Here is a 15,933-nt window from a genome sequence, read left to right as displayed (position 1 = left end):
ACACGCACGGGATAAAGTGAAGCCTGTGTTTTTACTCAGATGTACGGATTTATTTCCCGGACATAATGGGAAGGCATTGCGTATAGTTTATTCACGTAAAGAAAATACCTCCGTCAGTATCAATTAGAAAGTGAGATGGCGAGCAAGAGGGTTCTTACGGAGAGCCATTTATAACATGAAACACACACGGGACTAAACCAAACCAGGTATTGTTTTTAGTTGCAAATGTTTTTATTTATCAAAATGTATTTACTCATGTAAGAGAACACAATAACAGTATCATCCCGTTCAGACATAGTCTCTTTAAATGTGCCTTCATTAGTGGTAAAATTATATAAACAACACTTTTCTCATACTTCAAATGACACAAAATAACACTTGACACCATGTTTAATTTTTATAATACATTTTAAAGAATTTTTTAGTGTGCCAATCTGAACATTAGTTCTGACACTGTAAATAAACAAATATTTGTGAATTGCGTTTTCAGACATGTGCATGAGAACACAGAGCACTGATCTTTAGACCTACAGCTATGCATGCACATCTGGCAAAGGTATAAAAGTGAAGCCAAATGGAATCTCATCACAGGTTCAAAGCCTCTGCCACTTTCCTCTCCTCAGGAATACCATTTACCTACAATAAGAAAAAAATTTTTTTATTAGCAGACCCACTAACTGAAAATTCTTAAAAACACCACACCACGCTTTATCACAGATGCAGAAGAGTAATACTTGCCTCTAGTCTCCGAAAAGTCGACATACAATAATTATCTCCTTAGTTAGCATGAATGAATGAACAGCATGTTAGACAAGAAGAGATACAGTCTCGGATGGCAGTTCATTATGTGTACACTGGGGTTCACTAGACTGCAGCGAAAGAGGCTGAACCGCCAGGACCGCTATTAGAATGGATCTTTAAAAACTACCATTAAAAACAATCTGTGGCATCTGCAGTAACGTTAATTTGCTCTCATATGAAAGAAGAGGCTCAAGGCGAGAAAGCTAAGTCATCTATTATGGATTTCCATCACTTACCAGAGGTCTGCTGCTGTGGTATTTGAATTTGATTCTGTAGATTCCTGTGAATAAATGAAAGTAAAGCCTCATTATGCCAGTTGAATGACAAACCGGGTCAATACTGACATTTTCAGCATCGCTCTGTCTCTGACAGAGATGTTAAGCTAGAAAGCGATCAAAAGTCATGTATGTCCACTGGCAGTTAACAATTTCAGATGATGTGTTTTCATACACATTTATAATATGTCTAACGTTCGTTTCAGTCCTCAATTCTGAAGGGCGTTGCTAGGCACAACGTGAAAGCACAACCTCTTGTACCTTATTTGTTACTTTGAACATTAATTAAGCAGAATATACTTTCATTTAACATAAAGAAAACCAATTTTTTGTTAAAATATAAATTTTTACTCATTTGTGATTGGGTTTTCAAATTCTCTAGTGCACCAATGACATTGGAGCAGTGAGTGGCAAGAAAACCTATTCGTGACAAAAAAATGACCATCCTGGAGGTTAAAATTACTGTCAGGGTGTGAGGAGAGCTCTTGCTCACAATAGTAGAAATCTGATGTTTTGATCTCTGTTCTCCAGTCATTTTATTCCAGGCCTTGAAGATTCAAGCCTGTTTTCTAAGTCATACACAGTGACAGTGGACTACTGTAACCTTTCTTTGGTCTCTTCTTTACTCAGATCCATCAATCCCAAAGAACTGTTTAAAAACAGCATGCATGAGTAAGTAACAGACTTACGCCTGCGTTTGCATGAGTGGCATGCTGGTGGTCTCGTAGTTGTCAGGGTGGATTGGAGGTACCACCTCCCCGCTCACAGGATGGAAAACCGGCAGCGTTGAGAGTGGCCACGAGATCTCCCTGTTTTTAGACATGTTGCGAAGCTCCTTTGTAGACTTCTGAATAGAGCTGTGGTGGACCAGCTGAATACTGGGAAATAGAGGAACTGAATGAATACTCAAGCACAAGCTACTGTTTTTCCTGCACAAAGCATGCACAAAAATATAAAGGAGAATATATAATGTTGCTATGCAGCCTGTAAACATCTCTGTTTGCCTTTTGTCTCATTCAGTGATTCTTATTCTCAACAATATTTTTCATTTTGCCCTGATCTCTGTCACCGAAGCAGCTGACCCATTGATGACATCATGATGACACAGAGGTGATGTCATGAATGAGATGGATATGAACATCACCATGATGGAGGACTCATAACAAACAAACGGAAAACATAACCTATCGAAGGATGGAAAACAGATCAAATAAAGAGAAAAAAACAAGAGCACAGGAGAAGGAACACTTACTCTGGTGTTTGCATGTTTCTTTTTTCCCTAGAAACAAAACACAATGACTGAATTAAATTATAATATTAATAGTTAAAGACAACCACACAAAAGCCAAGGGGGGCTGGTTCAAATTTGGGGGATTGTAGACGCATTTGATGGTGGGGGATCTCCCTCAGGCTGCAGTAGCTCTGATGGTGGGTGACATCATCAGGAAACATGGGATTGGCTGATCATGGAGAGGAAACATCTGTTGGAATGGCGTTGAATACAACAGATGGGACCTTTGGACTGAGTGTGTATTGGTTAATGATTATATGGTGAAAAAAACGGACCATAAAGATGGATGCTTGATGAAGATGGTAAGCTGCTTTTTGGCAGGGATGTGACCCTGTCTTGCTACACGCCTGTCATAATCAGATGTGTACGTGTTCTCATTTTATCTCGGATCTTCATTTAGCTGGTACAAAGGATGGCATAATCACTACAGAGTTTACACCTGTGATCGTGGTCAGTCTATATTGTAAACATATAATTCAACTTATTTATAGTCACTAAAAATTGTGTACATAATGGTTCATAATGTGTGTGTGTGTGAATGTGTTTTTCACACTGAGTAGAACACATCAAACTTACACCCCTTCCCGTCTGCAGCACATGGAGTAGCCGAGGATGAAAAAGAGGACGAGGGCGACAGCCGAGGGAACAGCTAATGTGATCAGGAAGTCAGCGAAGTAGTCCCTGCTTTTCAGAGACTCGGAAGGTGGGTTGTACTCTCCGATGTCTGGTAGCACACCTGTGCCCGGGTCTGGACGACTACTGTGCACAGGAACGACCTTTGTGATATCCACCTTAAAAACCATAGGGGGTCAACATGAATAAGTACAATGTAAAGCATGATTTGTTTGCTAGATTAAAGTAATGATCGTGTACAGAAGAAAACAGGCTTCTGTGCTCACCAGAGATATCTTGCACCAGTCGATGTGGAACTGAGTTCTAAACTTCTTATCGCAACTGATGGTGGGCTCCATCTCTTGACTGCAGCGTTGCTGGTTCTGTGGCGTCTCCACTTCTCGCAGACATGATGAGAACTGCACGTCTGCTCCAACCATCACATACACACTGTGCATGCCAAGGAAAACTTTATTTTTGCATAGAGAGATATGACGTAAAATATGTAAAGTCTTTAAATGAGATGTACAGCAGCAGAAAAATCTAAAAAGACCATTCCAAATGTTTATTAATCAATATCTCTAGATTTATTTTAAATAAAAAATAAATAAAAATAACTTTTCCTAAATACCACAAAATAGTACTGTTGTATGCTTTCAAGTGAATATGAACTTGTTTTCTTTACAGTATTTGAGGTTGCATCTTTCCTTTTATTTTGACCTTTTATTCAGTTATTTTGTGTTGAGTTTTCATTTTCTGCAAATAAATGCAAATCAAATTTGGGAGAAATATTATTAGTAGTTCACAGAATGAAACAGATATTATCGTAATTTAATGTAAAGGCTTTAAATTATTTATAAACAGTACATATTTTGTCATTGGGCTGCCATGATGAATGTGCATTTTGCTCTGACTATGACCTTCTAAATCACCTTCATCTGGAACATTTTATTTTCTGAGAGAAAGCATGAATATTTGATTAAGTCATGTGAACGCATGAGGGAATTCCTCTAAAGTGTGAACCAAAAGATGGGCAGCCTCTGTACATTTACCACAGCTCAACACACACTGTTCAGCTGCCTCCTGGGATAGGATGTGCCCTCTTTCAAGTGCGCAAAAAGTGTTTTTTGAAAAAATGAATTCATTTGAATAATAATACACTTCCTTAACCAAAGGCACAGTTAAGATGTAGTTAATAAACATACTGATCTTATATAAATGCAAATGCATCATGATATTTAAGAATGTTCATTTAAGGTCCATGCCAGGTATTTCAGTCCAGTTTTTTTTTCTTACCCCTCTTTCAGATCATTGATTGGTAACGGGACTCGTCCGCCACGGGCCAGTGATGAAGTGATGTTGATGGCATTGAGCCTTTCAGGCTGCCACACGTTCTTCACAGCACCCAGAAAATCTCCCAGCACCTCGCTGGCCAACATCTCCTCAACGTTCATGTTCTTGATGAAGAACTCTGCTTGATAGGGCAGAGGAAACTCTACGAGAGAATAGCAAAAGCAGAAGACATGAGGGTGTGCAAACACATGTCAGCTACTGTACAGTGGGTTACATAACAGTTGTATAAGCTGTTATGACAAGGAGCAGATGGTGTATTGCATCACACTGATGTCACATCTACACTGTAACAGTTGCTTATCTTAACTAATCACAGACAGGGAACGAAGTTGAATTCTTACCCATCCTATCAGTGTAAACATGGTCTGTCATATCTGCTATGAAGGTTTTTTCAGAAGTGAAATATTATTTCACTCAGGTATCAAGCGATGCAATATATTCTAGCATTACCAATATTTTATGTCTGACTCTTGACAAACTGATGTAGGATTTAGGATTATTCTGAATATAAGGAGCTTTCAGTAAAACAATAGATCACTTCACAGAGCATTCGGCTGCATGATAATAAGATTTGTTAAATCAACACTTCTCCTGGCTCTCACCTTCTGTAGACATGATGTGTATGACCAAGTTGTGCCTGGCAGTCTCAAAAGTGCGTCTATTGTATGCAGTAATCTGCAACACACAGGGGTGAATGTTTAAGCCAAGCTCAGGACAGCTTTACATTCATACCAATCACATGCTGTCAGAACCAGATGCAAATAAATAAAACATCTTAAATGTAAAACGGAATAAGGAAATCAGGACAGAAATCTAAAGTCTGTACAATCCAAAAAAAGGAGATTACGCGTTTCTGTGCCTTTAAGAAGTTAGCCACTTTTTATTTACCTAGAATTTATTTATACAGACATAAAAAACACTGTGACTTTTAAGCTTTTTAATCTACATATAAAGGTCAGATACAGCAGATTAAAAATTCTGATAAACATTGGGGTATAATAACGCACCTCTATGATGGTCGGATTGCTCAAATGCTCGGCAGTTGGTGAGCCATAGAGGACTCCATCACTATGTGGGGTTCTCTGAATGTATCGGAGCCATCCAGGCCTGTCTGGATAGCCTTTAAGGTTGGTGTTAAATGTGATTGGGTCATTACTAGGATCACCTGAAATAAAAAATAAATATATATTGAGTCTTAAAGGGATAGTTCACCCTAAAGAATCTCAGAATGTTAGACTCAGTCACCATTCATATACAATGTATGGAAAAGCTGAAAGAAAGCGAATGGTGACTGAGGCTGCTGGTCCTTATTTTTATCCGCTTTATTGTTAAAGAAAGTAATTTATGAAACCATGTTTATGAAACCATGTGACAGCATGTACCAAGAATGTATGCGAGGCAGTGCTGTATGTAACATTTATGCATTTAGCATTAAGTATGTGATTCTATTTGTGAAAGAATGATATTAGCCATGCAAGTTTAACTTTTTTGTAAAGTAAACAATTCACTCTATGAATGCAACTTAATGAGTAAGCATATTAATAAATATACCTGCTTTTGGATATGGTGGGAACTCCCCTTTAAAGTATTCTCTTTCTAGCACATGGACAAAGAGCACACCGGCAGAAGGATAAACAGTGCGGTCGGCGTGTGATTTGGAGAGGATGGTGACCACTAGAGCAAAAAATAGAGTATTATCAAGCACTTTAACAGAAGACCTCGCCTTGAAAAATAAATACTACACAGTAAAAACATAAATGTATAAATATGAAACAAATAATATATCAAACAATTTCAGACAATTTTGAAGACGACAGAGACAAAAAACTAATTAAGTTTAATTCAATACAGGTTATTTTTACATTTTCTATATTTGTGTAGTTTAATATGTATAATGTGCAATTTATTGTACATTTATAAAACAGGGGTGTGTCTGCCTTAAAGGGATACTTCACCCGAAAATGAAAATTCTGTCATCCTTTAATCACCCTTGAGTTGTTCCAAATCTGTATACATTTATTTCTTCTGATATTTCTATGCAAAAGACAGACTTTGTACCCCATTAACTACCATAGTAGGAAAAAATTGTCACTTTTTGTAGTCAAAAGTGCCCAAGAACTGTTTGCTGTCCTACATTCTTCAAAATGTCTTATTTTGTGTTCAACAGAAAAAGTAATTTTTCCTACTATGGGAGTCAATGGGTAATGCAAGATCTTGCATTCTATCAAAAATATCTTTCAGTTCATCAGAAAAAAGACATTTATACAGATTTGGAACAACTCAAAGGTGAGTAAATGGTGAAGTATTGGATTAAGTATCCCTTTTAAAACTGAAAATTTATTTAAGAATTGTGTAGGAATGTGTGAAATGTATTATGTGATAGAGTGGGTGAGTGCGTCTTGGGCATTAGACTCTCATTGGCTGCTGGACTGTAGTTCAGTGAGTCACAATCTCTAAACATTCCACGCTCACTCTCACACGCCATTACCCCTCCCTCACATGCTACATCCATCCCTGTTCACTGACACAACATGGGCACACACATCCTCCTTATTCAAGGATTATTTCAGAGGAAAGATGCTAGTTTCTATAATAGACTGCTGAAGGAGGCTTGCCAACATGCCTTTCTGGTCTCTTTCTCTCTCTTTGCTCACTTCACTGCTGGTTTTTAATCACCAGAGTGTGCTGCACAAGAGAGATCTCTTCATGCCTTCAGACACAAAACGGCTAGCACATCACTCAAAGCAGGTTAACTACTTTAATGTGATAGTTCACCCAAACATTTTCATCATTTACTCACACTCTTGCCATTCCAAACCTGTATGACTTTTTTGTGCAACACAAAAGATGATAATTTGAAAAATGCTGGAGTTATCTCTCAAAATATCTTGTTTTGTGTTCTACACAAGATGGGGGTAAATAAATGATGAGAATATTTATTTTTGGGCGAACTACTGTTTCCTTGCAATATGTGCAAACTGCAGAAATCCAAAGCAAAGTAAAAACACATGCAATTTTAATGAGCTTGGAGATCAGCTGTGTCATTAGAGTCAGAGTGTCACCACTGTTATCCATGATACGCATTGATCTGTTTTCAGGGTGTTGATGAATGGTTTTTTTGCTTGGGGTCACAGATGCACGCATTGAATAGCAGCACCAGATGGTTTACACCGTCTCCCCATGGGTGACCTTAGCCGGAGCCTGATATAAACCTGACAACAAATAAACCACATTATAAGGGCTATAAAATCATCAGAATAAAACTCCGGAGCAACTAAACCTTAAGCTTGACACTATTCTAATACATCAACTATTAATGGTTAATGCAAAACCTTGTACCACTTAGTAATGGCAAAAGAGGGATCCTACACATGCAGACCCACACACACATATGCAAACACCTAGTGGATGGATATAACAGACAAGCCCTGTAGTTGAAATGGCTAATCCTGGTTTATGCTTCTATGGTCTGACCTTGAGCGGGACAAATGAGGATATTCATCATGTGCCCACTGAGAAGACATTTTCTCTCTCACTTCCATGGCACAGCTCTGTGCTGACTTTTCTTTTCAGATCGGGGGAATTCAAGAGCTTTACAATTTGTCTGAGTAAACGGCAGACTAATCGTAGACATGAAGACGTAAAACTGTTCAAAGAACCACAGTCTGGAAGTGAATGCTATCCACACAACTGGGTCAGCCCGTCAGGACTAAGCTGCAGCCAGGAACATGCTCAAGGTGAAGTGAGAGAATGATTTTTCCCAAGGTGCCTATTTAGCAGGTAATACAGCTTTTCATCACAATACATATAAACAACACATGAGTTTTCATATCAGTGTATTTAAAATGGACAAATAATGCTAAATCTGTACTGCACTCGTATTAGACATATTGTAGGCTCCATCAATGGCTATTGTGTGTTAATAAAAACAAACTTAGTGGTTTTGTTAAAGAAGCTGAGAACATTCTGTTTTAATAAAATTGAAGGAAGGAGATTCACACATGTTCAGCAGGTTGGCATTTGTTAAGCCTCTAAAGAAAGAGCTGCGTGTGTTATGACACCCCAAATACTTAATCTGAGTTTTAATACTTTGTGAGTTGCCTACCAAGTCAGCAATTTTGTGCATTATAGCATTTGGTGTTTTGGGTCCAAAGAAACATGTAGCGTTTGAGCCGGAACGCTCCTGCGATGCCCAAAACAATTGCAATTCGAGAGCCATTCGCATTGTATGCTTCTGCGTTTTTCTCGCCTGTACTTCACTGTCACTGCTCTTCGTGGGCAGCGCCAGGTGATATTTCACCCCAAAATTTTAATTCTGTTATCATTTACTCACATTCGAGTTGTTCCAAATCTGTATACATTTCTTTGTTATGTTGAACACAGAGAAAGATATTTGGAAAAAGCTCATAACCAAACATATCTCAACACCCATTGACTCCCATAGTAGGAAAAATTACTTTTATCTTATTTTTTGTTCTGTTGAACACAAAAGAAGACATTTTGTAGGACAGCAAACAGTTCTGGGGCACTTTTGAATACCCTTGTTTTTTTCAACTATGGTAGTCAATGTGTGTTGAAATCTGTTTGGGTATAAGCATTCTTCCGAATATATTTCTCTGTGTTCGTCAGAACAAAGAAATGTGCAAAGAAATGTATACACATTTGGAACAACTCGAAGGTGAGTAAATGATGACAGAATTGTCATTGTTGGGTAAAGTATCCCTTAAAGGTTAAACACAGGTCTAGGTAGGTAGCTCACTAGGTTTTAAAACACAGACAGTCTCTCCAGTCACTCACCGCCACTTTGAGATACAGATCTCTGTTTGGAGTTGACTAAAGCCAGGATCTGGCCGTGTATGCCAGTGGCGAAATGAACAATTAAGGCTTTTTACAACGGACACAACATGGAGAAAAAATACATCATCAATACATTGTGAAAGAATTGCGTCGTATTTGCGCATAGTTCGCAGTTAATGTTGCGTGTAACAGTTAGCTATTTTAAAACAATATGGCACGACATTGTTAACGTCAAATAACGTAAACGTTACACGCAATTACTTCATCAAACAAAACGTCTCGTATGATGTATTAAACACGGTAGCTATCGCGTTAGCCAGTAAGCTAGCTGTAGTCCACTGAGAAAAGCGGCTTTTTCTTCCAGTGTCGTCGATTCAAGTCTATAAATACGTACCCGCTATGACCCAAACGAAAACGCGAGCCGACGCCATCGTTCACTTTCCGCAGTGAGAATTAACATTACACGTTTGGAGGGTCGCTGGTGGTCCTCGGGATGTGACAGCTATAGACACCCCATCCTCATAGCTCGGATTCCTCCCACTCGCTGAGCCCGAGTTGGGCGGTGGTTGGCTGGAACATCTGGCGCAGACGCTGGAAAAAAAACTCGTAAGCACTATTTACAGGAGCCCGTTGGGACGAAATGGAAATTGTGTTGGTATGGAATATAGTAATTGTATTGTAACTTGCCATTCACATTTTGCAGGACTATGTTAATGTATTTACCATCACAAGTAAAATATATAAATGACCATGTTGTTTTAATAATATGTGTTCCTCCACAAAAAATTAAAGTATGTTTTTGAGCACTTACATTAAAAAGTCGGTATTCAAAACTTAGCACATAATAAAGATTATTTTTTTGGAGGACGTATTGACAGAGGTGTACTGACAGGGGTGTCTTCAGAGGTGTATAAAGGTAAAACCTTACATAATGACGTTATGTTTTTATTACCTGAACAAGCTATTTCTATCTACAAACACCGAGGGTCCCCTTGCATGGAATTCGCCATGTTGTTTCTACAGTAGCCCTAAACTGACAAACTGCTCCACAGAGCGCGTTTTGTAAATACATACGTAAATACGTTTTCTCCGCCGGCAAAGAAGCGAAACCCGTAGAGCCGTTGTGCTTCAAGAGTAGAGTGAGCCGTTGGATACAATTCGCAACCTCAATTATTTTCCTTAATTTCATACTCTGGACCTTTGAGTTTTTTCTCCTCCGATTTTCAACAAAATGTGATATTGCACACAACAAACACAAAAGGAAACCCATTAACTGTATGTACTTTTAAATTGTTTCATGTACATTATTTATTAGTTATGTAAACAGGCCTATACAATAGCAATACAAAGTGTGACTAACTTTTCTCTTTGGTTATGTACCTCATCATACGAGTGCTGTTGAAAAGCATAAATATACAAACGCAGTAGCTCCATAGGTTTTGGAGAAAGCAGGCTTCCCCCTCCCCCATCAATCATGCCCCATAAGCTCTAAAGATTGACAAAGAGATAAGGTCTATTAAAATGTATTCAACCCCCTGTGGAGAGCCTGGGCAGACAGATGGCCATGCTATTTGCACCGTGCACAATGCTTCACAACTGGACAGTCTAGGGAGGACCAAACGTAAGTATGTATTGTTTACTTGCACCTCCTTAAAAAAAGTGCAAGCTGCATTTTTTGCCATCAAGACTTTATGTTGCAACATTCCCAGACGATTGGTGATATGTTGTAAAATGTGGTAATAGGAAGTCATTGCTCTAAGGAGATATTTACCTGATCTAACCCTTAAAACAGGTCTTGTTAGTGCAACCAATTGTTTTCAGGCTGATTCAAACATATTAAATCACAACTAATTCATTTTGAGGCAGCCACAAGGGACTGTTTTGAGAAAAAACATTTTCAATGTGTATAAATAAAAAAGATTACGCAGTTTGCAGTAAACCTCATGAGGATGTACGGACAATAGTTTATTTGTCATGCTTTCTCCAAACACGATTTGCACTGAAATTAATTCCCATGGGCTAAAAGCACAAAACCAACATTACACAATTACAGTGGGATTTACACTATTCTGTGGCCAAACAGTGGTTGACAAAATCAAGAGCGGATTAGAATAAATGCAATAGATCACTACCCTAACCCCTGCAGATATGCATTGGGCTATATATCGTGTTAGAGGAATATACTGTATTAATCTCTATTCCATACTAACCACAGACTTTACCCCTGTAGAACCTCAAGTTCCAAATCATTTTTTGGGCCATATTAGTTAGTCGAAATAGGCGTACAAATAAATCTGTTCACACTTCAAGCTAAATATTTCATGTTTTTTATTGCAAACCCGTGTAACATTAATTGTATTGAATAACCCAACATAGTCATCATGTGGCCTTGTATCACAAGCACAACCACTGTAGTTATTATGCTGCTGTTTTAATTACTTTTTTCCTTCGCCAGACTGCAGTTTAGAGCCCCTCTATACAGATTACTGGACCGAACCATTATTGAAAAAGAGGATGCACACTTGTCACATGGGCAGAGAGCTTATGAAATCAATGCGCATTGTGCTATTGTGTCACGAAATGAAAATGTAAACGGTACCCATGTTTCGTTAATGTGGTAGTGTGACTCTGTATGCTGTGATGTATAAAAACGCATATTAAGAGAACTGCGGCATCACCCCTCGGCTTCAATGGCGTTGTCTAGCTGCTTGTGTGTGCGCGTGAGAGAGTGTTTGTGTGTAAAGCCCGGCTTGTATGTCATATTGTGTCAATTGTCTGGCGAAGTCCTGCACGGCAGCTTGATGCTGATTGTGCAGCCGAATGAAGATGTTGTTTACAGGGAGAATCTGCGACGATGCGGTCATTACTATTTGATTAACTATTGAAATCGGGGACGTTTTTATTCTTGAATTAAATTACATTACATTTGAAGACGTTGGTAAGTGACTCTTTTGTTCAAAACATATGGGCAACAAGGGGGTTAAGCAATACTTCTCTTACTTCTGCTTTTTTGAGCCCGTGTGTGTGTTTACGGTTTGCATTGCTAGATAATAGATGATACTCTAATAGATAAACATGCTGGATGCTGGTGGTTGTGTGTTTATTTAAGGGACTGTGTGACGGCGCTGAGGCAGGCGATGCGCGTAACGGTCTGTTCATTTTCCTTACCCATAACGCATCGAGTCCCACTTCCGATGATTCCATGGTTCGGTTTAAAGGAATGCAGGTGTGCGACAACCATCCTTAGTGTTGACGAATAGATTTGTAGAGTTACATTTTAGGCGTCTTATCAAACGAGCGCGCAAGTGTTACAATATAATCGAGCTGCATCATATTATGTCCTTGTACCTAAAATGTAGCTCTGCAGTATATACTTATATAAAATAATTGAAGTAAGATGGATTGAATTGAACAGCCTGACTGCGAGGCGACGTGCAGCGGCTGTCTGCAGTGTACACGATGGGTGTTGATGGAAGGCATCTTATCTGCGAGTCATAACAAGATTTGCGTCGAGAACATCAATTCTTTTATATTGTCTTTTTTAAAGGCCCTAATGGTAAAGTGATGATCATGCATAATGCTCACAGGCAGGGTGGACTGCTAGAGCCAATTCAGTGGCACCTTCCAGCCTCCAAACCCTGTTTGAAATTATGTTTACAAAGTGACGTTTACAGTTCAGATGTTGTTGTTTTATATCTGCACTGCTGCAGTTTAGAATTTTATGTAGAATACAACTTCAATGCAGTTATTAATGTTGCAAAATGAGACATTGCACACTTTATTTTTGTCTGGTTACTTAATATGTGCTTTTTATTTTTGACATAACTAAAAATATGTAGAATGATTGAAAAGGATAGATCAAGTGGAAAATATTTATGTTAGGGTAACATTTTACAATTCACAATAGTTTGCTTTGGGACTAAATTTGTTTTCAAATGTTTTCAGGTCTCCCGCCCTTCTAAAAATGTGATATTGCACCAAACAAACAAAATAGGAAGAAATGTTTCTGTATATCTGAGAGAAGACCTCCATCGTTGAGGCTAAAATGTTGAAGACGGAGGGCTCGGCAGAGAGGAATACCCTTAGAAGTGCTTCCCCGCACCGGAACGCCTACAGGGCAGAGTTCCAGGCTCTAAAGAAGGCCTTTGATCAACCTAGACATGATGGAGATCCCAAGCTCAAGGACCCAGAGGGGGTCAGGCAACCTCGAGGAAGGCAGTATGGGGCCCACGTCAGTCGTATCAAGAACATGTTCATGCAGATGGGTACTGAGAACACCGGCTCCAAGAAACACGGAGGGGAAGAGACCTCCCCACAGAAACTCACCAAGCCGACAAACTTCATCAACAAGGCGGATGGGTCAGTAATTAAATTCCAGCATGGTAATGGAGAGCGGACTGGTGGTGACCCTCACAACTCCAAGTTCTCAGAAACAAGAAAACTCTTTGAGCAGACCTCCAGAGATGCTTCGCAGTCACCCGTGTACTCTTACGGTAAAGAGAAGAGGGGTTCACACGAGCATTTGGACGACTGGCGGGGGGCGCGTTCGAACAGAGGCAGTACAGACTCTTTGGACAGTCTCTGCTCCAGGACAGAGGCCTCGTCACCGACTGTGAGTCAGCTCAGCGCTGTGTTTGAAAATATAGACCAGCAGGGCTCCGGTGCTACTATTAGAAGAGGCGGAAGGGGGCTGTACTCCCCGGATGGTCAGCACAGACATGGGGATGCCAGCGAGGACGATACCAGTGCACGGCAGTCTCCATCTCGTGGTTTTTACAGGACACGATCTGGTAGCAAGCACAATCTGCCAGTTTCTTCCTCCTCTGAAGATCTTCTCAGTCCCAGCCCACTATCCGAGTCAGCGGATCAGGTGAAAGCAGATGGCAAGAACCCCCAAGAGGGACTGGCGGAGACGGAAAGCGAAGGATTTGACGGAGGTACCAATGAGGTGATTGATAGAGCCAGTGAACCAAAACACAGAGCAGAAGTGAACTCAAGCGACACTGTCGAAAGTACCTCAATCTCGGCTCAAGTCAATGACGCTGCAGTTTGTGACAAAACTTCAGAAAATTCAACAGAGGTTGCATCCACCGAGGTCCACGAGGACACGGACGGTCATGTGAAAGAAAAGCCTAGCCGGATTAAAGAGGATCAAGCGGAAGAATCAGATGAAAAATTCTGTGGCAACGAGAGAGTTATTTTCAATGTGGATGGAGATGCTTGCTATCATGGCTGGGGGGAGAGCTGCACGGACCTGGAGGATGACCTGTATGATGATGACATATCTTATGATCCTGGATCAGAGATCACAGAGATACCAGGTCTTCCAGAGGAGGACAAAGAGGAAATTCCACAAAAACGAAAAATTCGATTCAGTCCTGCTCCCATAAAAGTAAGTGCATTGCTGGTGGTTTTTACATTTAAGCCAGATGTTTGGAATCGTATTTAATGGGATAGTTCACCCAAAAAGGATAATTTGAAGAACGTTGGTGCCCCAAGAACACAGGGCGCCATTTACTATTATTGTTTGGAATAAACAAAACCAGGTATTTTTTCAAAATATCTTCATTTGTGTTTCACAGAAGAAAGCGTCATATACTTGTTTTGAATGAAATGAGGGTGAATAAATGATGAAAAAATGTAAATTTTTGGGTAAACTATTCATTTAAATAAAAAAATTTATTATTGGGAGAATATTATAATGTAAAAACATACAATTTCAGTACGTCAATATGTTAACCTAGAAAAGTGTTAAAAAAAGCATTTTTAGTTTTGGTCTCAAATGTCTCTGGATCTGTATATTCTTAAATCTCTTCAGGTATATTTTGCTCTTCCAGAGCGGAAGTGCTTCGTTGACTGCCATCGTGCTATTGAGTTTGCTCAAGTTGTTGTTTTTTTTATCTCTTCTGAAAGCATTTCCATACATAGATAATTGAGTAAAGAGTCCATTAAAGCCCTCTTATTGATTCTTCAAAAAAAGAGTTTTGCCAACATAAATCAGTGCTTTGTAGATAATGAGTAGGAGAAGCCATAAAGTGACATCCATAGGTCTACTCATGCCTGTAGGGAGATGAACACATATAGCTTTCATCCCAAAGAGCTTCTCTGGTTCTCCATCACTGCCCATCGGCCTGCTTGTCAATCCTTCTCTCTCTGTACACTGTGATCAAGTCATGCTCCCTTGAGAACACGGATAACCGCTGCGATTGCAAAATTTCCCAAGGTGAACCGTGAGGATGGTAATAACAGTCCGTCTATCCATCTTTATCCAGCGTTTGGTTACAGAATAACATTGTCAGAGAGGTTTAATATACAGTAGATGTTAAGTTCTTTGAAGTGCATTGTACTGTCGATTAGAACTAACAGAATTTATTTAGCCTAGCGTTTAAAGCCATTAAATTTGATTCACCCACGTAATGATGGATAGCCTATACTGTTTGCTTTGTCAACATTGATCGGCTCTGATATCATGAAAACTACAGCTGAACGCTTGAGCTGCTGCAAATGTGTTTACGACTCTATCAATAGCTGGATGGAGCGGAAAAAAATAGAAAACAAATGGTCTGGATCAGTCGTGTTAATACCTCTAAATGGTGCTGGACAGGGTCTCCTGACGTTCTCATTGGGTACACGTGGCGTTTACTTGCTAGTCTCCCTCATGTGAGCTGAATTTCAGCCAGCAGTTGTCCACCGGTATTAAAATTCCGTTATTTCTGGTTTTTGCACCTTTTTTGCTCTTGAAGTGTATTGTATTCTTAGAGTCCCTTAATCAGATCACATCCCCATGCTACTCACAGTTTCATT

At 39.5% G+C, this 15,933-nt stretch overlaps 2 protein-coding genes across 6 annotated transcripts in view; one reads left to right on the top strand and one right to left on the bottom strand.

Annotated features, from left to right (window-relative positions):
• Nucleotides 1-207: 207 nt before the first annotated feature.
• sgce (sarcoglycan, epsilon) lies at nucleotides 208-9,719 on the bottom strand. 3 transcript variants are annotated; one of them, XM_079484647.1, is made up of 12 exons: nucleotides 9,524-9,719; nucleotides 5,884-6,006; nucleotides 5,340-5,497; nucleotides 4,935-5,007; nucleotides 4,276-4,474; nucleotides 3,267-3,429; nucleotides 2,944-3,158; nucleotides 2,329-2,355; nucleotides 1,766-1,954; nucleotides 1,038-1,081; nucleotides 739-776; nucleotides 208-636 (listed from the first exon to the last, which is right to left on the bottom strand). In XM_079484647.1, exons 1-12 carry the CDS (start codon nucleotides 9,558-9,560, stop codon nucleotides 586-588), a joined length of 1,317 nt encoding a protein of 438 aa, XP_079340773.1. In that variant the 5' UTR covers nucleotides 9,561-9,719; the 3' UTR covers nucleotides 208-585. The 3 variants fall into 3 exon arrangements, with proteins under 3 accessions (XP_079340773.1, XP_079340774.1, XP_079340775.1); XM_079484648.1 differs by lacking the exon at nucleotides 739-776; XM_079484649.1 differs by having other exon boundaries at nucleotides 208-1,081; nucleotides 9,524-9,675.
• Nucleotides 7,976-15,933, top strand: part of ppp1r9a (protein phosphatase 1, regulatory subunit 9A) — a 40,755-nt gene continuing 32,797 nt past the window's right edge. For 2 of the 3 annotated variants that reach the window (XM_079484646.1, XM_079484644.1), the window contains exons 1-2: nucleotides 11,928-12,067; nucleotides 13,075-14,521. In XM_079484646.1, the coding sequence (XP_079340772.1) occupies nucleotides 13,175-14,521 (1,347 nt within the window). In that variant the 5' untranslated portion in view covers nucleotides 11,928-12,067; nucleotides 13,075-13,174. Of the gene's footprint in view, nucleotides 8,113-11,927; nucleotides 12,068-13,074; nucleotides 14,522-15,933 lie in introns of those variants that run through there. The other variant, XM_079484645.1, reaches the window with a different exon arrangement.

The sequence above is a fragment of the Barbatula barbatula genome, assembly GCF_947034865.1.
Source record: "Barbatula barbatula genome assembly, chromosome: 21".
NCBI lineage: Eukaryota > Metazoa > Chordata > Actinopteri > Cypriniformes > Nemacheilidae > Barbatula > Barbatula barbatula.
Note: the sequence above shows the minus strand (reverse complement) of the source record. Positions and strands in the feature narration are given on the sequence as shown.